Consider the following 25,958-nt stretch of genomic DNA (forward strand, 5'->3'; position numbering starts at 1 on the left):
AAAGGCTTGGATTAAGCTCTAGCCCTGTGTCTAACTAGCTAGATGGGGGTTGGCGGGGAGGGAGAAGGCTGTTGCTCCCCACCCCCATCTGGCCTTCTGGGCCACATGCTCTCCTGTAGACAAAGGAAAGCTTCACCCTCTACCCCCTTGACTTGGATAAATTAAACATGAGCTGTCTGGTGGGCTGGCCCTTCTTCCCCCCTCTTGGTTGAGTGCCACTATATGTCCCACACTATGCCCTGCCTTCAGTTTTAGAAGTGGGCAGACAGGCCTCACTGGGGACCCGGTGGAGGCAGAGAAGGCACTCCCCGGGACCTACAACCCGCTAATCTCTTTAACTTTACAATGTCTCCATCTTGGTCTGATAATTCCTTTAACTTTGCAAATAAGCCCCTTGGCCCGCTAATCCCTTTGAGGTTACAAATGGGCCCCACAGAAGTGAGAAAGGGTGAAGTCAGAGTGTCCGGTAATGAAGTGTTTGATCTTGGATTCCTTCTGACATGTGCAGCACAATGAGATGATTTTCTCCCTAATGAGATTAGGAAATTCTATTAGTGTTCTGGGCTGCTGACCTGATTCCACACGGCTGAGATCTGCAGGAGGGCCTAGGCCACCGGGATTCAGTGTTCCTGAAAGGCCAGACGTCCCACCCTCCAGGTGACAGCCAGGGCCCTCCAGGCGCACCTGGAAGGGGTGGTCTGCCTCCAGCGCTCTCTCAGGACCCTCTCTCTCACTCCCTGCTCTAGAGGACTGTGACTGCCCCAGGAGTCTTTACTCCTTCCTCGTCAGTAATAAAGGGTAACAGATAATAACAGTAATAACTCGAACATGAGGCAAGTACCAGTCTAATCACCAGACAGGTCTTAACCCTTTTAGTCCTCACCGCAAACTGTTGACGTGGATATTAATTTCATTTCCACTTAACCAATGAGGAAATTGAGGCACAGAGCGATTCATTAACCTGTGCCAAGTCCCGCAGCCAGAGTCCATCTGAGCTGGAGCAAAACAGCCCATTTGGCTGTGAGCCCTCTCTCTTCAGCCCCACCTTCCCAACCAAGGCTCCCTGTCTTATTCTAGCTTCCTCAGGAAATCTCTTCTCCTCTGTCTCCTGCAGGCCTTGGGTATAAACCATGCATGTGCCCTTTCCCTGGGTGGGCTGCTCTGGGCACTGTGTTGGGGGTAGGGGTCAGCAAGGACACTCCAGGGCTGACTGAGTGATCTGAGCTCTGGCTGGCCTTTCACGCTCTGCCCGGCCTTTCGCGCTCTGCCCTGTCGCTCTGCTGCCTTTTTGATGATAACTCCAACAGCTTTCACCTTTGTTCCATGGGTTCCAGCCATTCTGACCTCATGGAATTTCCTTCAATAGTCTGGGCACTCTCAGGGCCTCAGTGCCTTTGCACTGGGTGCTCTTGAGGCCTGGAACATGCTTCCCTCAGATGATACAATGATAGTGTATAATTATAACATTATCACAGCATCAACATACTCATGATGTCCTGATTGCTGTACCCATAGGAGATAGCAATCTGAGATGGGTGTTTTTAATTCATTTTACAGATGACAGACACACAGAGAAAGAAAGCAACTTGCCCACGGCCATCCAGCTGGTAAACTATGAGCTGGAATTCAAATCCAGCTTGTGTCTAGAATCTGGGTGCTGTATCACCCCCCACGCCCAGTTTCAGAAAGCAGCCTGGGCTCCCACCCTTGCCTCCTTTAGGTCTTTGTTTAAATGCTTCCTAATGGGTAATGGGTAAAGGTTCCCGCTCCCCCACCCTTACTTGTGCCCTCCCACAGCACTCATTACTTGTGCTAATGTTTACTGTTTTGCAAGGTACTGAAATATTTAGGCTTGACGAATAACTGTTGTCCAGAATGCCGTAAGTATCCCCTGGCCATTCTGGCCTCTTTCCTAGAAGCCCCCGCATTGCCCAAGATCCAGCAACTCCACGGGCTAACCCCTGGCACACACGGGGCCTTCAGGATACCAGTCCTGTGCCACGGTGGCATCTCAGTGCCCGGGCCTTACCAGTTGCTAAATATTTAACTCTCTTCCCTGTTTATCAACATTATACACCGTATAGATATATATACCTATTTTTCCTTCTTCTTTGATGTTTGCCCATCTGCCTCTATTATCAAAGTTCTACGAGGGCAGAGAATTTTTTTGGCTTTTTTTTTTTTTTTTTTTTTTTTGCTGTTCACTGCCAGAGTCCAGCATACAATAGGTGCTCAGTAAATACTAGGTGAGAATTTTGGACCTTTCACTGGTGACCAGTTTGGGAGACCAGATCTGGCCTGGGGCTGCATTGTGGGGCTGGCTCACCGTGTCTGGGGGGCGATCCAGGATCACAGGGCGGAGGAGGTGGCTCCCTGGGGAGGTAGCCTCAGGGTCGCCTGCCCCCAGCAAGGAGACCACCCCGTTGCAGTCCACGGTGCTGTTCCTTTTACCATTGAGGGCGTGACTGAGAGCTGAAGTCCCCGGACTGAGCTGTCCCTGGGCACTAGGCCGGCGCAGAGGCCAGGGCACCAGCAGTGACGTGTGGTGGCTCTCGCTGTCCCCCGCTGTACTGTTTTCATCATCTGCAAAATCTGTCTCTGAGCCCAGGTCTCGCCTGCGAAAGGTGAAAATGCTCCCATGGCTGGAGCGCGGCTTCACGGACGTCCTGCTGAGGCCATGTGCGCTGCTCAGACGATTCTGGGGGCACAGGGAGAAGGCACACGACCAAGCCAGCTCTTCATGTGCTTGCAGCCTGTCCCCTGTGGTGTTCTTTCAGACTGAGACTGAGAAGTTCTCTCACAGCAATGAGAGTTGTTTTTGTTTTGTTTTGTTTTGTTTTTTTGAAGCAGGCTCCATGCCCAGTAGGGCTTGAACTCATGAGCCTGAGATCTAGACCTGAGCTGCGATCAAGAGTCAGATGTTTAACTGACTAAGCCACCCAGGTGCCCCAAGCATTGAGGGCTTTTGTTGGCCACTCAGGAACTGGGGTTGAAGGGGGGACTGCTGAGCTAGGCTGTGTTCAGAGGAGGGGGTAGAGACAATCCTGCCTCATCTAGGACTTCTGCTCCCTTAAAGCTTGTGCGTCTGGGGCTTTGAGACTCAAGCTTGCCTGGGCCTGAAGATGTGCCTATGGCTGGGCAGGGTGGAGAAGGAGACAGGAAAGCTCCTGGTGGTACAAAAAGGCCTGGCCTAAGCAGGACTGGGGGCCATCAGCCATGCATCTGACTCATATGGGCATGTCCTTGGGCACCCAATCCACACCACAGGGTGTCCCCCAGTCCCAACCCCAGTCCCAGTGCTGGAGACTTCACAACACCCAAACCTAGCTCGTCTCTCTGCCCAGACCTCCTCCACTCCAAGAACAGTCATGGGAAACGGGAAGGGCCTGGAGTGGACTTAAGGAGACTTTCCCTGAGGAGCAACCATGGGGGGCTGTGATGGCACCAGGGGTCCAACATAATGGGCTTTTGATGCCAAACCCACCCTGAAAGGGCCAGAGCCACTGCGGGGGATTACCATTGCTTTGGGACCATCCTCTGAGTCGGACTTGGGGAACCTGTCATCCCCACACTCCTCTGTCCCCGAAGACAGTCGTTTTCTCCTCTTGCTTCTTCTCTCATGGGTGCTTACTGGGGCTAAAGGGGACATCTCCAAGGAGCTGCGTGACACGGTGTCCACACCTCTGATGGTGAGGGCCTGGAAAAGGTGGAAGAGGGATGATTTTGGTCATTGAGACTCTGTGCAGCCTCAGGCTACGGCAGGCGAGGCAACTCTCAGTATCTCACTTTCCCCATCAGGAAGTAGACTTGCACACTTAACCGCCGACAAGGGTATCAGGGAGACATGAGCTCAAACAGACCCAGGATGTTTTGACAAAAATCAAAGTCCAGGGAAGAGGAAATAAGTGGCTGAGGTGGGTAGCTCTTGGAAGAGGGGAGTGTGAAGGACAGTTGAGGGGGAGTGTTGACAAGCAGAGGAAGTGATAGAACTGGAGGGCAGGAGATTTTCTAGAAGCTTCTGCTGGCCCAGACTGGTGCTGAGGGTGGTGGCCTGGGGCAGTGAGAAGAGAGTGGATGTCTAACAGCTGGCTCAGTAGTTAGCCTGCAGCACCTGTGTGTGGGGCTATGGGCAACCAGTGCTGCCATGCTTACGTTCTGAGCTGGCTCAGGCCTCCAAACTTGGACCTTCCTCATCAAGCTACCAGAAGGCATCCCTTGACTAGGATAAACTCAGTCCATGGACAGGTGGTTCTCTTTTATTCAGCATGCACTAGGCTCCTTTAGCAGGAGCTACCACCTCTACCCAGCAGACACCGTTTTCTCTCAGAAGACACCATGGTCAGAGGGAACACTTCCCTCAGCAGGCCCCACACTCACAGTGCCCACCTGTACCCAGTGTGGACCATTTTCACCTAGCAGGCACCTCATGAACAGGCACTGTCTTTACCCAGGTACCAAATTTTTACCTGGCAGACACCACAGTCACGTGAAATATCTTCACCCAGCAGATGCCAGCTTCCAGCAGGAACTGCCTTTCATCTAGCAGATGCCATACTTAAAGGTACCAGCTTTATGCAGCATGCATCACACTCACAGACACCAGTTTAACCCAGCATACCTCACACCCACAGACACCAGCTTTACCCAGCATGCATCACATTCGCAGACACCAACTTTACCCAGCACACACTATGCTTACAGGTACCAGCTCTGCCCAGTAGGCAGCAGGGTTATAGGCACCGGCTTTACCCAGCAGGACCTGCCTTTTATCTAGCAGATGCCACGCTTACAGGTATCAGCTTTACCCAGCAGGCACCAGCTTTACCCAGCATGCACCAGGTTTATAAGCACCAGCTTTGCCCAGCAGGTTTATAGGCACCCACAGTTAGGAAAGGGCTTGCTTTAGAGGCTCCTTGGCTGGTGCTCACCCACCTCATGCTCTTTCTTGAGCATCTCCATGGCCTCCTGGAAGCGCTTTTCTTTCTCCTCGGTCTCAGCGATGGTGGCTTGGTTTTGCTCCTCATAGGCCATGGCAACCACAGCCAGGATCAGATTCACCAGGTAGAAGGAGCCCAGGAAGATGACAAGCATGAAGAAGATCATGTAGATCTTCCCTGCAGACCTCAGGGTCTGGGGGAGTAAGGCGATAGAGGTTATCTTCACTGGGACCCCTTCTAGGTCACGGTCATGGAATTTCAAGTTGTTCAGTCTGCGTGTGCCAAGGGTTCAAATGGCCACAGCCTGGGGAGGGAGTAGAGCATATCCTATCTCTAGAGGTAAGTGTCCTAACCTATAGAGCAGAACGACCTACACACAGGGGATAGTGTCACACCCACAGAGGGAGACAGAGTGTTCCAGTCAACAGAGGAAATGTTGCATGCATAGAGGGGACTATGCCATCATATAGGGTGAAATGTTGCATTCCCAGAGCACAGTGTCCCACATAGAGGGATGAGTACTGGTTTACCAGCAAAGTTTCTCTGCTGTGTCCCATCCTCAGACACAAGGTCCCTGTGTCTTTCTCCTTGAGTCTCCCCCAGCTCTTGCCAGTGGAGAAGCTGCTGGGGCCACTTCTGGCTAATCACTTGTGCATCCTGGTCCCTGATGTGGGTCCCCAGCCTGTTCCTGGTGTTTCTGCTGCCTGGGCACCCATGTACCTGTTGGTAGAGGCGCTCCCAGCAGTCCTGAGTCATTAGGCGGAAGAGTGCAAGAAACGCCCAGGCGAAGGAGTCAAAGCTGGTGTAACCATGGTCAGGGTTGTCCCCTGCCTTTAGGCACCGGTAACCCTCAGGACATGTCCTGCAGTCAGACACACAGACTCTGTTCCATGCTGTCAGAGCCCCACCCCCCGCCAAGATGCCCCCTGGGCCTGACTCTTATCCCTGGGCAGCCCAGCACATGCCCCAAGGCTTCGTGAGGCTGAATTCCACGAACTTAGTCCCACACTGCTTGTCCTGCTGCCATGACTTTTCCTGCCGTGCCTCCCCCTTGGGACACCATTTCTGTCTTTTCTCTACCCATCTGTATTCATCTAGGCCTTAATCCATCTCCCTTCTGCCCACACGATACCCATCCCTGCTGCTTATGTGAATGACCTCTTCCCTCACAGAGGAAGTGCCAAGGGCCTGGCTCACGGTCTTTTCCTCTGGTTGTTTACCCCACGGGGAGATGGGCACAGAGCTGGCATGCGGTGCAGAGAGGACAGTGAGGCTTGGGGGAACAGTACAGAGCTGAAGAGCATGGAGACCAGGGCAAATGCCAGGCCACGGGCTTGAAGGATGATGCGGGGGTGGATGGGCCGGGGGTGGATGGGCCGGGGCCTGGCCATATCTGGAGAATGTGCCCATTTGCACGACGGTGCACACAGGCAGAGTGAGGCGGACTGATGTTTCACAGAGCCAGATGGGACAGCCTCTCTTCCAAAGATGGACCACTGGGCTGGATTCATGAGTGTGAGAGACAGAAGGTTTGGGGAAGGGGACTTGGCAAGCGGGAGGACACAGCCTTTGTGCCTTGCTCATGTCCTAAGACCCTCCAGACAATCTCTTCAGCCACAAGAAGGGCTGAAACTTCCTACCGAGATATGTGGGACTGCAGCCCCACAGAGCCCCTCCCTCCCCAGGTGAGTCTGTGGGTCCCGCCCTTCCGTAAACTGTGTCACGGTCACACTGATCCAGACCCCATCTGTACAGGGCCCTGGGAGCTGCCCGTGATCACGGGGCATCTCTGGGCACCCCCACTCAGGCTGCAGGTACGAGCTCTGCTGGCCCTGAGGAGAATTTAGGCTGCTGGGGAAAGCCACACTTACTCCTGACCCAGTGGACAGATGCATAGGGAAGGAGAGAAGACTGGAGTGGGAGGAAGCAGCCCTGGGGGACTTCCAAGAGGGAAAAAAGCCAGGACTGGGCTGGCAGGAGGCACTGGGCTCTGTCCCCCTCCCTGCAGATCTGAGCCCTCATCTGTTACTGCCTCAGAGCTGCCTCCCCTGTGGTGGGGGTGGGGTGACAAGATGCCAGGGCCCCAGCAGGGAACAGAGGCAGGGGAAGGTCTGGGGTCAAGGGCATAAATTGAAAGCACAGTCAGCTGAGAAAGCACTGAGGAGCGGAGGCCCTCGCCTGCCGCCCTCACCTCACCTCACCCTTGCTGGGTGAGGTGGCCCTGGGGGGCGGGTGCCACATACCCGGCATCAGAGCTGTTCCCACACAGTAACACGTCAGAGGTGCCATTCTTCAGCAAGTAATTTCCTGAAAGAGGAACAACCGATGGTGAAGGGCATGTGTGGCCCAGACTCCCGGGGTTCCCGAGCTGTGCCCAGGCCTCTGAGGAGGCAGAGATGCTACTGGTGGTCTCTTCTCTGCCCCTGCCCTGACCCCCACCCTCTGCCTGGCCAGGCCTGATGCAATTCCAGCTGCTTCTCCGGCCTGCCTTCTGCTCCCCCTCAGACATTCAGCTGCCAGCTTCCCCCCAACTCTCGGAAGACTCAGGAAGTCCCCACAGGGAGCTTCTGCACCCTGCCCTGAGCCACTCAGTAGGACACCCAGGGCCAAGAGAGGCCCTGAACCGGGAGGCAGGGGTCTAGGCAGAGACCCAGCTTGGCTACTGAGTCCTAGCATGGTCTTGGCAGGCTACTGCCCAGCTCTGTCTGGGTCCACTTCTTCGTGCAAGAGATACAAACTATGGTCACCGCGGTGATACTGTGGTCTGCTCAGACAGGGCTGGGGCTGGACTCGGTGACAGATGGAACACCCAGTCCTGTCCCTTCCCCTCTGGTCATCACCCACCACTACCTGCCTTAGTTTAAGGCAGCAGTTCTCAAACTGTGGTCCCCAGCCCAGCGGCAGCAGGAAATCAATGGGGACCTGCTGAGAAAAGTAACTTCCCGAATGCTGCCCCAGAGCTACTGACTCAGGAACCCCGGTGGTGCCGCCCAGCAGTATGTGCTTTCTGGAGCCCTCAGGTGACATGTGCTACATTCCAGGTACACGCGGAAGTTCTGGAACCACCGCTCTTGGGCCACAGCTGAGCCATAAGCAAATGGAATCCCTGAGTTGTGGTCCATTTCTTTTTCCAGCGTGGACTGCTGTTGTAGGGAAGAAGCCCTAATTTCAGAATGTCCCTGGCCTGGAATCTGGCCTTACACCACTGGCTACCTTTGAATCAGACTGATGGCATTACTTAAGAGAGGTGCTGGCCATCAGCCTGGAAAGCAGAAAACCACATATCAGTAAAATGACAGGAGCAGCTCATGTGATTTTGTACAATCGCTGAGCTTGCTCTGACTCTCTCGGGGCTCTGGGGGGCACGTGCATGGGATTAACATTCTGGCAAGGAACACGGAAGCCGACTGAACCATCCCGTGCCCCACTGGTGGGGCCTGACCTCTGAAGCCTCACAGATTACCCCAGCACCATGTCCCACCCTTTCTCCCACCAGCACTCCTTCCCAGGCAGGCAAGCTGGTCTTCTCCCCATGTCTGATTCTCTGGCATCCGTCCCCGTCTCTAGCCACGGCAGCTGCCATCCCTTGTCTGCCTCTCCAGCTAACTCCAACCCTCCTTTTCCTCAAGTGTCTAGCCATTTAGCCTGAGAACTCTTGAGGGCAGGCCCAAAGTCTGCTCCACTTCTGTCCTCTCTTGGAATTCCAAAGGGTAGGGGCTGAGATCCGCAAGCAAACCTCTGGGTCTCCAGGGGCTCAGATAGGGCTTGAACGGCCACTGGGAGGAGGTCTGACCTCTAGTGAGGCTCGTGTGGCCTTATAAAGCCCAGCCCAGGCCACAGAGTGAGCCTGCACCTGGGTCGTTGAGGTAGAGGTCCAGTGACTTCCAGACCAGGCCTTCGGCCTCCACAGAGCCGTTGGTGTCGTTGAGTGTCGTGAAGTTGCGGACACACTTGTGTCTCAGGTTGCCCATGAAGAGCTGCAGGCCGATGAGGGCAAAGACGCTGAGGCAGAAGACCGTGAGGACCATCACATCGGCCAGCTTCTTCACAGACTGGATCAGGGCCCCCACGATGGTCTTCAGACCTGGGGAAGGCAAGAATGAGCAGGGGGTTCACCAAGGCCCCGTGCTCCCTGCTCCATCCGGGCCTGAGGGGGTGCTGGGAGAGGTGGGCAATCGTGAGGTGGGAGCAGGTGAAGGAGGCCTCTCTCAGGTTTTCCAGACCAAAGCCCCCATTTCCTCCATCACTGAGATTGCATCCTGATTCTCCCAGGGGCAGTCAGAAGGGCCCAGGCCTCTTTGCTCTCCACTAACCACATATGAAATGGGAAATGCTGGTTTCCTGAGGAAGAAAACGCTCAAAGCCTGTCCCCATCTGGCTGGTCCCAACGTAGGCCTTTAAATGTAATCTGTGGGAAGGACACCGAGGTCCAGGCCCATTCTCAGGCAATGGAATCTCCCTTGATCCTTGAAATGGGGAGAGACAAGCCATTCCTGGTAGAGGAATGTGGTGTGTTCTTGGAGGACGGTGGGGGTGGCAATCAGGAGGTCTGGCAAGGGCACGGTTCCAACCCATTCCCAAAAGCCAAGGCCATGACGTGTTAGTTGCACAGCCCAGTTCCCTGCAAAAGCCAGCACCACACAGCGAAGTGACAGAAAAGCATGTGTAGGCGCCTTTGGTCTGACACTGAGCTATTGTCCTATGACAAGTCTGAGCAGAGCATTGGGAGGAAGAGGGCTTCTCTGCCAGCAGCAGAACCCTGCCTCCTGCCCCCACTGCCCACCCCCCAACCAAGCGGCCAGATCTCAGATTAAGCTCCATCCATCCATCGTCCAGCTGGTTAATGTGTTAGGAGCACCTGTGGTGGCCGTGCCCACAACTGCTGTGCCCATGACCTCGAGACAGGGAGGCAGCAATGGGCAACCATGGGACTGGGGAGGAAGTCCTCCCACTGTGCCCCAGCACTGCTGCCTGCCCACAGCTCAGAGGCACTCAGTGTACTCGGTAGAAATTGTCCTGGCAGATGTTGGTAACTGCCCTGGACAGGTGTGAACCTGCAGGGTTCTGGGCCTGGAGAGGTGGTGGTGGTGGGATCCCCGTTCTGTAGCCCGGCATGCCCCATCTCTAGCAGAGGTTCGAGGACCCCCTCAGTGAGCACACTCTGGTTCTGCTCACCGGGCCTGGAGACCTGGCCCATACTGTATGCGGCAGGGAGCACAGGGCAAGAGGTGGTGGGCGGCCAACTCTGCCTCAACTAGCAACCAGTTCTAGGCCCCCGTGAAGCCCTTCCTGGCCTGTGGACATAGTGTCCACAGGGACAATCAGTTGGTGAGCACAGATCCAGTCCTTTAAACATTTCTCATCCTGATGAGAGAGTTCACTTCTGGCAAGAATGAGTCCAATGAAGTAACAGGATTTTTTCGGGAAAGACCCAAGAAGGGAAGGGTCCTGGGCATCAACTGGGAAACTCTCCTGCCACTGAAATTCTAACAGGCTGGGCGAAGAGCCCTTGGAAAGCAACCATTCTGATTTCCTTCTCATTTTGTGGGAGAGGAGACCGAGGTCTGGAGAAGGCCAAGACTCTTTAAGCCTCAGGTCAAGGGACACCTCCTCTGGGGAGACTTCCATAATGCTGACCACAGCATTGTTCTAACGACCACTTTCAGGGTCTACTGTCTGCTTTCTCACTGGGTTGCTGGCAGCTTTGAAGAGGCCTGGGTTGAGGCTGGCAGGCTTCCTCCTTTACTCCGAGAAATATTTTCCTTTGCTAGCCTTTTTTTATAAAACAGACTGAAACTTGCCTTTTCTCAACTGCTGTGTCAGTGTGCTTCTCTAATCTTGTGAGAAGATGATGTGAGGTTGTCCCTGGGACCCTAGAGGACAGACCTTGAGGCTTCTAAGCATGTCTGTGTGCACCCGGGCCAATGACAACACCTGTCTCAAAGGAGGTGACTGTGTGCACTGGGGGCAGACTGTCTCACTTGCTACTGACTCTTAGGAGGGGTCTGGGCACTGGCAGGGAGCACATACTACGGGGTTCAGAGGCCAGGAGGAACATTCTGAGGCTCGGTCTGAACACAGCATAAGAGGATGGGGGTCCTCTTCCAAGATAATTAACCCCATCAGGGGAGAGACTGAACTCCTCCAGAGCAGGGCCCCTGCCTTTTTGGGGGCAGCAACAGCTATATGGAGGTGAAGGGCCCAGGACCCACGGCTTTCCACATCAGGAGTGGATGCAACCATCAGCTTCACTTAAATCTTCCCTCGGCTCTGACACCTCCTCAGATCGGTGGCATACACAACCTGTCTCCAGCTGCCTTCTTCAAAGAAGGGCCTTCTCCTGTTCTGAGTGTGGCTGCATTCAGAAAAGGCTCTGGAAGGAACCTCTGAGCACTGCTCTGTGGGCTGTGAAATCATCATAAGGCTTTTGAGAGCTTTCCTGGATGGCTGGGGTAGGCCGGCTTTCTAGAGAGGCCGCCGAAGCTTGGATTTCCCGGGTGCAGTTGCCAACATCTGTCAAGGAGAATTGCTTCCCGAGGCTACCATGCATGGTCCACTACGCCTCTACCGCGCCATGCAGCGAGGGCTGGTAGACGCCAAGGCCCGATGACGCCTGTCCGCAGAGTACACTGTTTCACAAAATGGGGCTGCGGCGGCAGCTGTGCCCTTGTCACCACAGGGGGCCCAATGCAGGGACTGGGCCCTCAGCCCCGTGGGCCTGTGGTTTCCCTCAAACTCAGTTCTTTGGTTTCCTTATCAGAGCGTGATGCTTCTGGCCAAAGCAATTCACATATAAGCTTTCAGCTCTTCAAAGCGCTGAGTTCAGTTTGGGAAGGACCTCACCATCTCGGGAAGAATTGGGGTTCAGTCCAGGACCTGCCATGGGAGCTGTGTGCCCCCCGGCATCTGTGAGGGTGGGCTTCGATGGGGAGGGCAGCCCGAAGCCCCTCGTGAGGCTTTGAGGGGACAGCCATGTCCGCCGCCAACAGTCCCCACAGCCAAGCTCTGGGAAACGTATTCTGGTGACAGGCACCTTTGGAGGGGCCTTCCCAAGGGCCGCCTTGGGCCCAGCTGGCTGGGAAGGCCTGAGCGTGTCCCTCCGGCCTTGGCGTTTAACCTGATTTTTCACCTGAAATGACTGATATAGTTTTCAGGGCCCGGAGGACTCGGAAGGTACGTAAAGCTGAGACATTGCCCAGGTCCACAAATTCAGTTGTGTATCTGTAACAAGGGAAAGTCACACACGAGACAGTGACAACACGCCAGTAGGAGACACACGATGGGGGAAGGGGGGAGGGGAGACAGAGAGAGAGTCACTTGTAGCTGAGATCTGAGAGGCAAATCTGGGCATCTTACCTGGGATAACTGAAATAGTTTTTAGAGCTCTCAGGACTCTGAAAGTTCGAAGAGCCGACAAATTGCCTAGTTTTATATTTTCTGATACATACCTGCAGAATCAAACCACAGTTATTGGGAATTACAAAGCAGCACCTCAGCCTGCCCTCCCCGACCCGCCCAGTCCCTTCTCCCCCTCCCACACGGAGGGCTGCCGACAGCCCAGGGCTCCCTCCGGCTCTCTTCCTCCTCTCCACCTTCCTGACATCGGACCCTCGGTGAGATGACTTAAGGATGTCCACACAGGAAGCCCCCACACGGGAGGCGGCTCTCTCTGCGAGGTGCTCCTGATGGCCGGGTGACAGAGGAGCCAAGGGGCATTCTGGTCCCAGCTTTGCTCTGCACCTTCTGTCGTCTGTGTTCAACTCGTGCCTGGCTGCCCCGGTCTCTGGTTGAGAGCCTCACACAGGTGTAGTAGGGTCTCTGAAGGCTGAGTCCCCCAACTCAGTCTCATTCCAAGACCTCCGGAGACCTCCAAGGATGGTCCTAGTTCTTCACAGGAGGAGGGACCTCAGGAGTGAGCAGCCCTCTAGGTCGGCTTGGGCCCAAGTGACGCTCGGCAGAGCTGAGTGGTCGAGACGTTCCAACCTACAACTGGGACAGTCACCCATCTGTGGTCTTCACAGGCACAGGAGGAAGGAGTCGGTCCCTGGGGAGCAGAGGACTGCCCAAGCAAGTGTGAGGGTATGCGTGGATGGGCCACGTGACCAGGATGTCTAAGAGCTGGGTGGACAGTGTGTGACCAGGACCATCGGGACAGTGGCAAGTGACTTGTGATATTTAACCAAAGATTTCACATCCAGGGTACCTGACATTTAGGCAAAGGCATCTGATGTTTAACAAAGGACAGTGGACTCAGGATGTCTGGTTTTTAACCAAGTGTGTCGGACCTGGTGTCTGAGTGACATCAGACCCAGGACTGCAGACCGATGAAGCTGGACAAGTGCCAGGGGTGGGCTGATCGTGCAGCTGGACTCACTGCTAGTCAGTCTGGACCTCCAGGCCCTTCCATTCCGCTCAGAGTTTCTGAATCTGCTTTCGAGCTGTGGTTATTTGCGGGGAAGGACTTGGTAGGCTATGTCAAGGGACTCAGTATCCTGGAGTCAGCCGGGTCCTGCCTTGTCCAGCTCTCTGACTGGGCTGACACCAGATTCCTCTATGTCTCCTCATGGGGCCCTGTGGACCATGCCTGCTCCCTCCTTACTCACCACAGACCTGCAGAGATGAGAAGTCAGCAGACACATTCTCAGAGCTTTTCTTCTGGCTACACCAGATCCTTTTTGTGGTGTGGCTTCTGTTCCTTCCCCTGGACTCACTTCAGCTTGTAAACTTGCGATGGGGAGTAGATGTCACCTCCCTTATTCTGGCCCATATACAACTATTAATTTGGTTCAGGCTCCCTCTCTGCTTTTGTTGGCTATTCCATCCTCTGTGATGACTCAGATTCTCAAACCTCTGTCCCACATTCTTCTTTCAGGCTTTACTTTCCATCTGGATATGGTGTTGCCACAAGACTTTCAGGTTTATATCAGAACGTTGCTCATGTTGCCATGAGACACAAAGCCATGGGTCCAGCCTGCAGTGTTCCTGGGCCCCATTTCCTGCTGATGGACCAGTAAGTGTGGCCTGGGACAATAGTCTTTCTACTCAGAACACTGGTTCCAAGAGTGTCTCTTCTGGTCCCAGGGAGTGAGTAGAGCACTGTGCAGATCAGAGGGAACCGATGCTCCTTGCTTCTCCCTTCTTGTCCCTCACAGACCCTGTCTGTCCCCTCGCAACTCCAGGGAAGCCCTGCCTGTCTGAAGCTTGGACTCTGCCTGTCTCTGCCTGTCCCACGGCAGAACTCGCCTTCCACACCCTCAGGCTTGCCCTCCATTCATGGTCCACCTCCTCAGCAGCTGGTACTGAGCACAGAGGAGCCAAGATCCCAAGGTGTGTGCTCCTAGCAGGCTTGCAAGGCCAGCTGAGTGGCTGAGAACAGGAGCAGGGCTGGTGGTCACCCATGAAGCCAAGGCACATGGGGGAGAGCAATGCTGAGGAGAAGGAAGTCTCAAAGGTCAGACACAGGGCTGGGTGAAGGGTTGGTGTGCCCGTGACCATGCCTGTGACATGGAGGCTCCTCCCCTTTCAGCTGATTCAGAGCCTTTGGTCTGGCTGCTTCCCACATGGGGGCCCTAGATCCCCCAGTGAGGCCTCTCCTGGGGCTCCAGGATGTGTGGCCAGAGAGACCCTGTATTTGGCAAAGGGCCAGGTTCGGGAGTGGCCGGGTTGAGGGTAGAGAGAGCTCTGCCCCTGTGAGGCTGGCAAAATGTTCCTCCAGGCCATTCTACTTCTGCACACCAGCCCCAGGGCAGGTGAAGCCCTTCTGGAAGCCAGAGGAACCTGGAGGAAGGGCAGACCCCCCTCCTGCTCCACCCCCATCTTCCTGTGCAGCCCTTCTATTCAATGCAGCAGGAGCCTCCTGGGCTGCTGGGCAGAGAGGTACAGCCCACCCTCTCCTCTCTGCCCTGCCTCCTTTCCCCTCCAGATTCGGTTTCCATAACAACCCCAAGAGGTGGGAGGCTGTGCTAACGGGCAGGTAATGCCCAGCCGGGGAGGGGCCCTGGGAAGAACTCTGGCTGGAGGGTTGCCTGGCAGGCCTCCTGGCAACCCAGACCCTCCTACAGTCTCTATATTGAGTGGGAGGGGGGATCAGGTGGGAATGTTAGACCTGGCTTGCCTCTTGAGCAAGGGGATCTGTTTTAGTTTCAGCATGGCTGCTGATTCATTGCACAAATTTGGGCAAGAGGTAGGCTCTCTCGGAGCCTCAGTTCCCCATCTGTAAAATGGGGGAGGGGGAGTTTCATTGAATCAACCACTTCTGCCACCCAAGGCTCCTTCAATTATTCTAGAAGCCCCTGCCCCAACACCTTACAGAGTCATTTGACCAGAGGAGGATGCATTTCACTGCATTACCAGGGCACCACTGTTCTCCGAAGGCGGGGCCACCACCAATCAGAGTTGCCAAGCCAATCCAGCCCACAGCAGATCCCTGACATTCCAGTGGGTCCCTGCGCCCCAGGGGAAGCAAGTGCCGTTTCCCTGAGATGCTCAGGAACTTGGAAATGGTCTGCTGGCCTCTAAGGCTCTGTTCTGCTTTGTCACCCCAAGTTCTGGTCCAGAGCAAAGGCAGGCAGACAGGCCTTGGTGAGGAAAGCACACCTGCTCTGTGATTCCAAGCGGAAGAAGCAGTTCCCTATGGACTCCCATGGGGACTGAGACAGAGACTCTCTCATGGGATAAGACAGCAGGACTCACTAAGGGCCTGAGGTCATTCAGAACATCTTCCAAAGACCTACGGTTAGGTAAGGGACCCAGGGTCTGGGAGCATCCCTGCGGTGGACACAGTCCTGCTCGGGCTCCAGGATGGGAAGTAGGAAAGACACAGGCAGATGCTGTGTCCTGTTCTGCCACAGCCCCCTTCCTGTGACACCAGGCCCCCAGTGGCTCAAAGAGTACTTCTCCCCTCCTGAAGACACTCTGGAGCCTAGGCCTGGCGTAACACTCCTGCCCGCTTCCAAAGTCAGTGCAATGTCCTTCCTCTGCGTGGAGAGGTTTCCTTCTCTCCTCAAGAGCAGGAGCCTCCCTACTCCGTGTTCTCAGCTGATGATCCCACTTTTTACCGTGGAGAAAATATGAGCAATCAGAAGAGAAATTCTCTTCTTTTATCACCGACTCTCCCAACCCACCTGAAATTCTTCCTTCCCTGCTCTGATGGCCAGAGTTCCACGTGGGCCCTAGATTCCTGGCCCTCAGGCCAGCTCAAGGGCTTTGCTCCTGCAAATCACCCTCCTCTGCCATCAGGCCTCTCTCTCCCCTGCACCGCATCTCCTTTACAAAGACCCCTCTGGTGGTGTTCTGCCCGTCTTCCCCACCCCCGGCATCCTAGTTTCAGTCCTGTTTACAGCTAACCCCGCAAAGTGCATGTCTATACTTGCCCCAGTCTCTTCAGCCCTGTCTAATCAGGTGTCTGTACCCCCATGTCGGGTCAAGGCAATCAGCGGGGTCACGGTCATCTCAGTGGCATCAAGGTCACAGGTGGTGTCACGTCTCGGACTGCCATGGTCTATGTCTTGGATTTCTTCAGCCTCCTTAGGGCATCTTTCAAGGGTAGCCACACTCAGCCAGTCCCCTGTCCAGGTTTTCCTCCACCTTCCATAGCGGTGCCCTCCAGACTCCTTGGCTCACCCCTTCTTCTCCGACCTCGAGATGTTGGAGCATCCTGAGGTACAGTCCCCAGGCGCCGTCCCTTCTCTGGCCACGCTCACTCTAGATGATTCATTCATCTGGCCTCCTGGCTGCCAGTCTCATCTGCGCCTTGATGGGTTCTAAATATATATCCCTACCTCGGACTTCTTTCCTGAAGTCCAGACTGGAATATCCAGTTACCTATTCCGCATCTCACCCTGGATGCTTTCAGACTTAATGCATTCCAATCTAGGTGCTTGAGTTCCTTCCTCCCTCGGCCAGCTCCTCCCGTCAGCCTCCATGTTAACAAACAGGAACTCTGTTCACCCAGCTGCTCAAGCCAAACCCACCTTGGGGTCTCCCGTCGGCCCTACCCTCAAAGTACATTCAGAATCTGACCATGTCCCTCAGATTCTCTACTTAAACCCCAGACCCTGCCACCATCTCTCTCCTGGCTAGGAAAATAGCCCCCCAGCTACTGGGCAAACTTATGATACATAGCTCAGGTCTCGTCACTCCCTGCCTTTCAACCCCTGATGGCTCTCTTCACGGCCCTCAATGCCATAGGGCTGTCCCCCACCACCCTGCCTTCTCTCTGGCTACACTCTCCCTTGCTCACTCGGCTCTGCCCAGGCCTAAGTCTACAACGGCTTTGGGCAAGTGGCGGTGTCTCTCGGAGCCTCAGTTTCCCCACCTGTAAGGCGGTGGGCTGGTGTCAGCTCACAAGCAGAGTACCGAGAAGCAGACGTCCTGATGCATTTTCTAACCAGCAGACTCTCCCTCTCACCGGAAAGCACCCCATCAGCAGGGTCTGGCTGCCCGCTCTCCCCTCTCTTCCCCACAGCATGGCTGAGCTCACAGCCAGGGCTGCTCACGTCCCTGGTGAGGCGGACCTTGTCCGGCATGAACAGGTGCGTTCAGTGAATCCAAGAATCCTACAAAGCAGGCACTGAACTGAACCTCCAACACCACCAAGGCCAGCACTATCCTTCCACGAGTCAGGGAACAGGGGCCCTGCAAGGGCAAAGTACTGGGCCCACCAGCTCCGCTCCCTGCCAGGGTGTGGTGCCCAGGCCCGCACACACATCAGGCTTCCAGAAAGGGTTTCATGGCTGAGCCCAGGCCACAGCTCCCACCCGGGAGGCCCACCCTAATCAGTCATTGCTTCCAGAACGCAGCTTCTGTTGTGGACACATCCCGAGGGGAATGCCTCAACCCAGCCTCAGCGAGGATCTCTTTCTAGACAAGGACGCTGCGTGGCAGCAGGCCGGGGATATTCCCATTCACTCTCTGGCAGGCTCCTTGTGGGTCCTTGGCATCTGTTTTGTCATCTGTAAAATGGGGACAAGGAATCTCCATCCAGGATACCTCACTGGATCATGCCAGTGACCTGGTGCCTTAGAATGTGCCAAATATGGAGTCCATGAGTGGAGAGAGCGGAGGTGCTGGTGTGCCCGGCGTGGGCTCCTGGGGATGCCCGGTCACTTCTCCAGGCTCCTTGTCTTTCCTGCTGACTCATTCTTAATCACCTTGGAATCTAGGTCATTGATCACAGTGCTCCAGAGATCTGGGGCTGTAACACTGGTTTCCCACCGTGGAGGGGGCAGAGGACGCTAAGCCAGAATCTTAATGGATTCTGAGCCCAGGGCTGCATGGGGCCACTGCTGAGTCAGCAGGCTTGACTGCCATGGCCCACCAGGAGGGGCTCCATCCTGTCTTCCTCTTGCCATAGCAGTGAGGCGGTTGCTCCCCAGCCATATGCAGCCTGCAGTGAGGGGGTGAGAGGGCCTGGCGGTGCAGGGCCAGGGATGACGCCCACGTCCCTGACTACGGCCTGGCGAGACACAGTACGGAGCAGAGAGCAAGGTACTCACGCCATGACGATCACACTGAAGTCTAGCCAGTTCCATGGGTCCCGGAGGAAGGTGAAAGCATGCAGGCAAAAGCCTCGAGCCAGAATCTTGACAAGAGACTCAAAGGTGTAAATGGCAGTGAAGGTGTACCTGGGAGGAGAGACACGCAAGGTTTTTCAGGGAGGCTGCAGCCCGCAGGCCAGGTTGGCCAGGTTCCTCATGTGCATGCCTGAGCCCTGGATAGCTCTGCTCTTAAGTAGCCTTCAGCCCAGACCCTTGGCCATGCTCCCTGGCCTAGCTGGAGGCTTGGTCTAAACGTGGGACTAATTACGGCATCTTTGCACGTGATGACTCAGCATTGCTGAGCACCCACCTCGTGCTCCTTTGAACTTTCCATGTTCCCTCTTGTCTTGGTGTAAGAAGACCCTCGACTTCTCTCCTCACTCCAGCCCTGGGAGCCATGTACACGGGCATATGGTGGTCACTGCGTCTAACCTGTAAGGATGCTCAGATCATGTCACTCCCTCATCCTTGCTGGTCGGTCCTCAGCAACTAGTGACAGGAGCATGGTCTATTCTCAACTACCTACAGGTGGGTGGGTACAGCTATCTCCAGTGCACTCGGGAAGGAGGCTGAGGTTCTAATGCCTGAGGCTAGGTGGGGTGAAGAATCGTGATGCCTAGATGCCGGGACCATGAGCTGCTTCCTTCATCCCCACAGTCCTGGGCGAACGCAGACAGCCACAAGGCAAGCCGCTCTGGTAAGAGAGGCTGTCCCTGACATTCCGTCGGTTCCCCGAAAACAGGCACGAAGCGCCCCAAGGGGCTATCGGCTCTGTTTGAAACTTATGGGTACCGTACTCTCATTTGAGAAGGATGGACTGGAAGCTGTTTTCTGAAATTGAGCAAATGGTCCCAGGAGGTAGCAGAGGTAGTAGTGAAGTGGGGACACCCCTGGACCATGCCCTGCTGGACAAGGTGCGCCTCCAATTTCCACCTTCCTGTCCGTCAAAGGGGGACAGTGGCTGTCCTCATCCTATGGCGCCGCCCGGAGGGTCAGAGGAGATGTGGTTTACTGCTCCACGGCAGCGCCCGGCACACACCTAGTGCTCGGTAAGTCAGGATTTTATTTCAGAGCCTTCCTCAGCCAGCTCAGTGCTCTTTAGGGTGGGTCAGGAAGGAATCTCCCACTTGGCCAACCTGGAGAGCTTCCTCCCTTGCGGACACCGCTCAAGGCAAGGAGCCGGTGGGACCAAGAGTGGCCAGAGAGGGAAGGGGCCGAGCCAAGGACCCTCCAGGTGGGTGAGTCCTGCCGGGGACTTCTGGGGTGACTTTCGGGGTCACAGTATGGGACGGAAAGGGAGGGAGGGAGAGGCCAGCCACAGAGGCCCTGAAGATACTCACTCGACATACTTGGTCCAGGGTGGAGGGTCGTGCTGGGCCATGAACACACAGTTGGTCAGGATGGTACACATGATAAGCATACTGAACAGCGTGGCGCGGAGGTCAAGGAAAGCTGCGTGCAGTGGGCCAGCGGGCCACTGGCACCCAAGGGTCCTGCCCTTGCGATTGTCACTGCCATACCACTGCTGCCAGATCAACAAGGCGGGGGCTCCAGGGCCCAGGCCCTGCCCACCTCTCCCCTCAGCACTTGCAGCAGGAGCCCTGCCCTGCTCTGCAGTCCCTTCAGGGACCAGACAGCTGACACGGCACCATTTGCAGAGTTCCATGTAGGTTCCATCCTGGAGGGCAGGGAGGAAGACCCCCAGAGTACAGAAGTTTTGACCCACAGCCTCGTGGGAGGAGATGGGATTTGGAAACTGCTCCTCAGGGGTCACTTGCTTGCAGGGAGAGGAAAGCCCAGGCAGTGGGGCTCCCAGTTCTTTCCCCTACTTCCCCGGGGGGCTCTTTACCTTTGGTCTAGGACCTCTCTGAAAGGTTCTGCTGTCCCAACAACCCTGAGGATGCAGGCGATGGCTCCTCCTCGTACTGCTTCCTGCCCTTTGCACGTGCCCCACCCAGTGCTCTCCTCCCCATCCTTCAAGAAACTCCTCAGCAGGTGCACCGCCTCTGAGCAGGGGCACCTGTCCTCCCCGCCTTGAGTAAGAATGAGCACCCCTCGGAGCAGGAGCACGCCTTCTGAACAGGAGCACCCCCTCTGAGCAGCCTACTTTCACTCCTAGGGGACTGCACCCCCAGGGCATGGGGCACCTCTCCTTAAATGTGCCATTGCCCCCTAAGCAGTAATGCCCATCTGTTCCCCATCAGAAGGGGAGCTCTTCAGATGTTGGGTCTTGGGCATCCTTCTGGGCCCCTGGCCTTGAACTGAACTGCCCCAGGCCTTGGTTCATCCCTAACTTTCTGGCTACCTTCTATGCTGCTTTATGCCAAATGAAGCCCTGACTGACCTCCTGGCCTCTCTCACCTCCACAAGACCTACAAGGGAGCAAGGGGCAGACCCTGGGGCCATGGAGGGACTAGGGCAGGGGACCCCCAAGGGGCCTGAGTCAGAATGGGGAACACTCGGCTACTCTCACAAATTCCCTCCCCAGCCCAAGAAGAGAGGCTGGGCTTCCTGCCCCTTGTGGCTGCCCCCAGGCTCATGGCGACGTGGCCCCCGGCCCCAGACCTGTGCACAGCAGCTGCCCACCTGAGATTCCCTCTGGCTGCCAGGGAGCTGAAGTAATTGAGCCCTAGGGGCCTGCCTCTTTCCTCCCTAGCAGAGCTCCTCTGATTTCCAAGGCCTGGCCCCGCCTCAGGACTGAGGGGGAGACCAGTGCAGTCAGCCAAGCCAGGGTGCTGACTTCTGGGAGAGTGCAGGGCTGCCCCAGCTGGGGAGGGAGGAGAGGTGAGTGAGGCCTCTCAAAGAATGCAGGTGTGAGACCTCCACACTTCTAGTCCCCCTTCTAGGGAACTGAGGGGATTAGGAAATAGCCTGCCAAACCCCACCCCCGGTTTATAATGAATTCTCCAATTTCTCACCTGAGATGAAAGAGGATCAGGCTTTGGGAACCTCCCTCAGTTAAAGCAGATGGCTCCAGGAAGTCCTGATTCTTTGATGGTGGGAGGACACCTCTCCAGGCAAGGGGTGTGGCTGGGGGTGGGGGTGGAGGGAGCAGTAGGAGGAGTGGTGTCTCTCCGCTGGAGAGCTGCCCATCCCTCTGCCTGTGGGCAGGTCTCCCTGGCTGACCCTCACACATGCACATGTTCCCCACACCCAGACTCTGGGCCAAGGCTGTCCTTATTGGGCGGACAGTTAACTTGCCCCTCAACCAGCTTTATTCACCAACCTCCCACCTGATCCACCACTGGGGATCCCAGGTGATTCCTGAAATATGAAAGTAATGACCCTAAGAGTAAATATTTATTGAGCCTTTCCTAGGTGCCAGGCTCTGCTCTCTGTAACCATTAACTAATTCAATTCTCCCAACAACCCTATGCGGGGTCAGTGGAGGGGAGGGACTTAGTCTCCATTTTGTGCCCGAGGAGACTGAGGCACAAGGTCAGGCCGGAGATTCCTACAGCTGGTAGAATAAGAGCCCTCCCTCCCCACCCCGCGGACAACCACATTCGAATCCCGGACAAGCACAAGTGTTAATTTATATGGCAAAAGGGATTTGTGGATGTGATTAAATGACGGGTCTTGAGATGGGAGATCACCTTGAATTGTCCGGGCGGGCCCAGTGTCAGCACAGGCTCCTTCTAAGCAAAGGAGGTAGGCAGGAGGGTTGGCAGCGGAGCCTTGTCTGTGGGAAGAATCCCACCAGCGGTTGCTGACTTCACACACGGGGCTATCATAAGCCAAGGAGTCCACACAGCCTCTAGAAACTGGAAAAGACTAGGCCCAGAGTTTCTCCTGGTGCCTCCAGGGAGGAATGCAGCCGCGCCTACACGCCCTCAGTGAGACCCTTCTGGACTCCTGACCTCCACAAGTGTATGATGCTACATTTTGTGGTTTCAAACCACTATATTTGTGGTGATTTGTTGAAGGGGCCACAGACTGTCAGTACAAAGCCGGTCAATGGCCTGGCCCTGCTCAGAGCCCCCACCCGCCCAGCGCAGGCCCCCCTACTCTGAGCCTTGTCTCTGCATGAGAACACGAAGGGGTCATCCTGCTGCCTCCAGACAGGCCTGGGGCAAGTCACACTGCCTCATGGGTATTGCTCCTCATACTTGGTCTCTGTCACCCACAGGGCAGTAAAACCAATGAGTGAAAGGCTTTGTAAAGTGTGTGCAGACTGCCACCCTGCCGGGGTGGGGGTTAGGGGATGAAATTGTCATTTTTAAGAAGACACCTAAAGAGCATGTGTGCTTGGCCCTGGGTGGGAGACAGGGAGGGAACAGCTCCAAGCTGGGACATTATGAGAAACGGGGCCTGCCTAGGGCTGGGCAGGAGGCTTCCTGGAGGAGGCGTTTAGACAGGCACCCAAGCTGGACAGGGTTCCTTTAGCAATCCATCAGCCTGCTGGTCATGGTGAAGCAAGCTCGGCTGCCTGGGGAGACCCCCTCAACAGCTCTCACTAGAGCCAAGAAAAGGCCCCTGGGCGGAGAACAGCAGTGGAAAGGCTGCCTTGGACCAAAAGACTCGGCTAGAGCTCAGGTGAGTTGAACTCTGTCATCAAGACTTAGGGAAGAGCCAGAGAGGACGGCTCGCTCTTTGGAGTGCTGCCAGCCACGGTCTGCATCCCATGGTGGGGGGTGACAGGAGCTGCCTGCCTGGGTTGTGGCTGCTTGACCACTGGAAACCCTGCCTGGCTCTCCCAAACCTGAGGACCTTTCCATTATTCTCCATCACTCCTGTATGTGTGTGTTCTCTTCCTGCCTACAGGTGCCTCCAGTCCACGTGACTGCTCAGAGCATCCCCGGGTCCCCCATGGAGCCCGGCAGGCAGCCAATACCGGAGAGATGAGTCAAGGGCACTCCAGCCCCGGGCACACCTGTTTGCACTGCCTGGCAGTTTCAGGCCAATGACTGAGCTGGCCCCATGTGTGGGCAGAGGCAAAGGCCAGCTCTCTAGGTCTGAGCTCTGCTGAACATCTTCAATCCTGTCATGTCATTGTCCCCAAACACCCACTCCCAGCCTCGTGATTAAAATGCCAGCAAGGACTACCTGCATGGGTGGTGGGGAATGCCTTAAACTTGGCCTGCCTGTCTTTGGATCCCGAGGAGTCAAAAACAACAACAACAACAACAACGAAACCTCGAGAATAGAAGGGATGCTGTGGGGGGCATTTTCATATATCTGTGCCATTCAGGGAACACACACACGCACGCACGCATACAAACACACACAAACATGTGGTTTGATTGCCCATTTGAATCTGCAAGAGAAACGTGGGAGGATTTTGTGAACAGACCCTGTGCACCCAGGAAGGCAGAAAGCTTCTCGGTGTGAACGTGATGCCTCTCTGAATGTGACTGCAGTAGAATTGGGAATTCAGTTGGTTTCTTTTATTTAATCCTGGCAGGAACACATTCTGCAGGATTATAACAAAAATACATTGGAAAAAAAAATAATTCTACATACCCATATTTACTTTTTAGGCCACTTCCCAGGGATGCTGAACAAGCGTGGCGCTCAGAGCAAAGCTGAGTGGAATTACGGGGCACTTGCTAGCAGATCGCTGGGAATGCCTGCCTCATTCCTAGTGAGTGGGTTTTCTTCCTTGAGAGCAGGGGCCACCCTCCTGCCCCTTGCTTTGTTCATTTCTGTCCCCTGGCCCTTTCCAAAGGTCCGAGCCCCAAAGGGCACCCATGGGTGGCTCAGAGGTATCTGAGTGGATATGAAAACATAAGCCAAGCATGGGACAGAGTTTCAGTTTGGCAGAAATGCTCGATCTCTGCTGCAGGACAATACACACATAAACCTACTCCACATAAACACCACTGCACCCTACACTTAAACGTGGTCACGACAGTGAATTTTATGTTCTGTGTTTTTTTTTTTTTCTCACTACAATAGAAAAGAATGTAAGCAGAGTGAAAGTTCACTACTCAGAACACGAAATCTGTAAGCAGATTCACAGTGACTGCTAAGGGGCACGAGGCTCCTTTTTGGGGTGATGACATGCTCTGGAATTGGATAGTGGGGACGGTTGTACCACCGTAGGACTATACTAAAATCCACTCAGTTGGACGTCTCGAAACAATATGTTGTATGGTATGTGGATTACATTTCAACTAAGAAAAAAAGAAATACACGGAGAGTTTGTGGATTCCTAGGCTTCACAATGGAGCTTCTGGTCTGGAAAGGGCCAGGAATCCTCATTTTGAATAAACTACCAGGTGAGCCTGAGATGACCCTCAGAGACCCACACCTGGAAACACCTGTCCAGGGCGCTGTGTGCGCGGATCGCCAGGCCCTCGAGAAAATGCAGGTTCTGGGGTGCGGCCTGAGACTCGGCAATTCTTATGAGATCCTCATGGTGCTGCTGCTACTTGTCTGTGTGCCACACTCTGAATGGCAAGGCTCAAGGGCACAGAGGGGCGGCGGCTCCCAAACCTCGCAGATCTAGACCCTTCCTCTCCCCACTGCCCCCGAGCCCACTAAGGGGCGCTATTGAGGGCCATCGGAGTGCTTCCAATCCCTGGCAGCTGGAGGATCCAGGCAGCCCCTGGGAGCCCACTTCAGGGCCTCAACCATGGCAAGCCACCTCCCTGGGGCAGCTGCCCTGGGGGACACAGGCCAGCTCTGAGGCCTCAGGGTCGGTCGTGCCCGGAGTGGGGGTGGGGGTGGTGGTGGGGATGGGGAAGCAGGGGGGACACCAGCAGCATCGCACAGCCTCAGTCACTGCTCAAGGGACCCTCTGGCCCGGCTGTGGGCGCCAGTGCTCCCCAACCACCTCCCTGGCCTCATCTGGCCACCCCCACCCCGGGCCCAGCCCAGGGCCCTGCAGGAATCCTGGGGCTGCCGCTGTATCCCTGGAGGCGTCCCAGCTGCCAAACAGTGTTGGGTTGGTTAGATACCTGGAGGAGAAGCCCCAGGTGGGAGCTGGAGCATGCTTTCAGGGAGGCCACGCCCTCGGAATGAGGCAGAGACCAGCTCTGAGCTGGAACGGAGGCCGGCCTTGCCTCCTTCCTTTGTGCTGTCCTCACCAGCCCGTGCCTACCAGCTGGCAGGAATGACAACTATTCCCGTAGCTGTCTTATCAGTCTTAGGGGACGGTACAATTCCCAAGGGGGCAAGGACAGGGTCTTGTTCAGCTCCACGCACCCCGGGTGCCCTGCAGAGTGCTGGGTGTCTCCAGGGAGTTTAGAAACAGTTGCAGAATGGCCCAAAATTCAATCCAGAACTACCCTTGCCTCACAAAGGAAGATATAGCTAGGAAGGGCAGGCTGCTCCCTGAACGGAACCGCTCCCCTCGGTGTCTGTCCACCCCAGAGACCTCTCCGAGGCTGCCACCGCTGTGGCTGTACGTGGGACTTTGCCTGGACACACACATCTAGCGAACCCTGGGGGAAAGGCAGGAGCGAGCCAGAGGCGGGGAGAAAGGGTCTGCATGCGGAGAACAGATTTGGCACTGAGCTCTTCCAATTAACCCCTGGGG

At 55.6% G+C, this 25,958-nt stretch overlaps 1 protein-coding gene across 9 annotated transcripts in view; it reads right to left on the reverse strand.

Moving 5' to 3' along the window:
* Positions 1-25,958, reverse strand: part of LOC111159034 (sodium voltage-gated channel alpha subunit 5) — a 77,580-nt gene that overhangs the window by 47,809 nt on the left and 3,813 nt on the right. For 5 of the 9 annotated variants that reach the window (XM_022521397.1, XM_022521399.1, XM_022521396.1 and 2 more), the window contains exons 3-11: positions 19,816-19,905; positions 18,434-18,562; positions 12,294-12,385; positions 8,791-9,021; positions 7,181-7,244; positions 5,658-5,799; positions 4,933-5,130; positions 3,518-3,697; positions 2,327-2,698 (exon numbers count right to left, since the gene is read on the reverse strand). In XM_022521397.1, the coding sequence (XP_022377105.1) occupies positions 2,327-2,698; positions 3,518-3,697; positions 4,933-5,130; positions 5,658-5,799; positions 7,181-7,244; positions 8,791-9,021; positions 12,294-12,385; positions 18,434-18,562; positions 19,816-19,905 (1,498 nt within the window). Of the gene's footprint in view, positions 1-2,326; positions 2,699-3,517; positions 3,698-4,932; positions 5,131-5,657; positions 5,800-7,180; positions 7,245-8,790; positions 9,022-12,066; positions 12,159-12,293; positions 12,386-18,433; positions 18,563-19,815; positions 19,906-25,958 lie in introns of all 9 variants that reach the window. The other 4 variants (XM_022521391.1, XM_022521398.1, XM_022521392.1 and 1 more) reach the window with 1 other exon arrangement.

The sequence above is a fragment of the Enhydra lutris genome, unplaced genomic scaffold, assembly GCF_002288905.1.
Source record: "Enhydra lutris kenyoni isolate GAN:26980312 unplaced genomic scaffold, ASM228890v2 scaffoldscaffold66, whole genome shotgun sequence".
Lineage (NCBI taxonomy): Eukaryota > Metazoa > Chordata > Mammalia > Carnivora > Mustelidae > Enhydra > Enhydra lutris.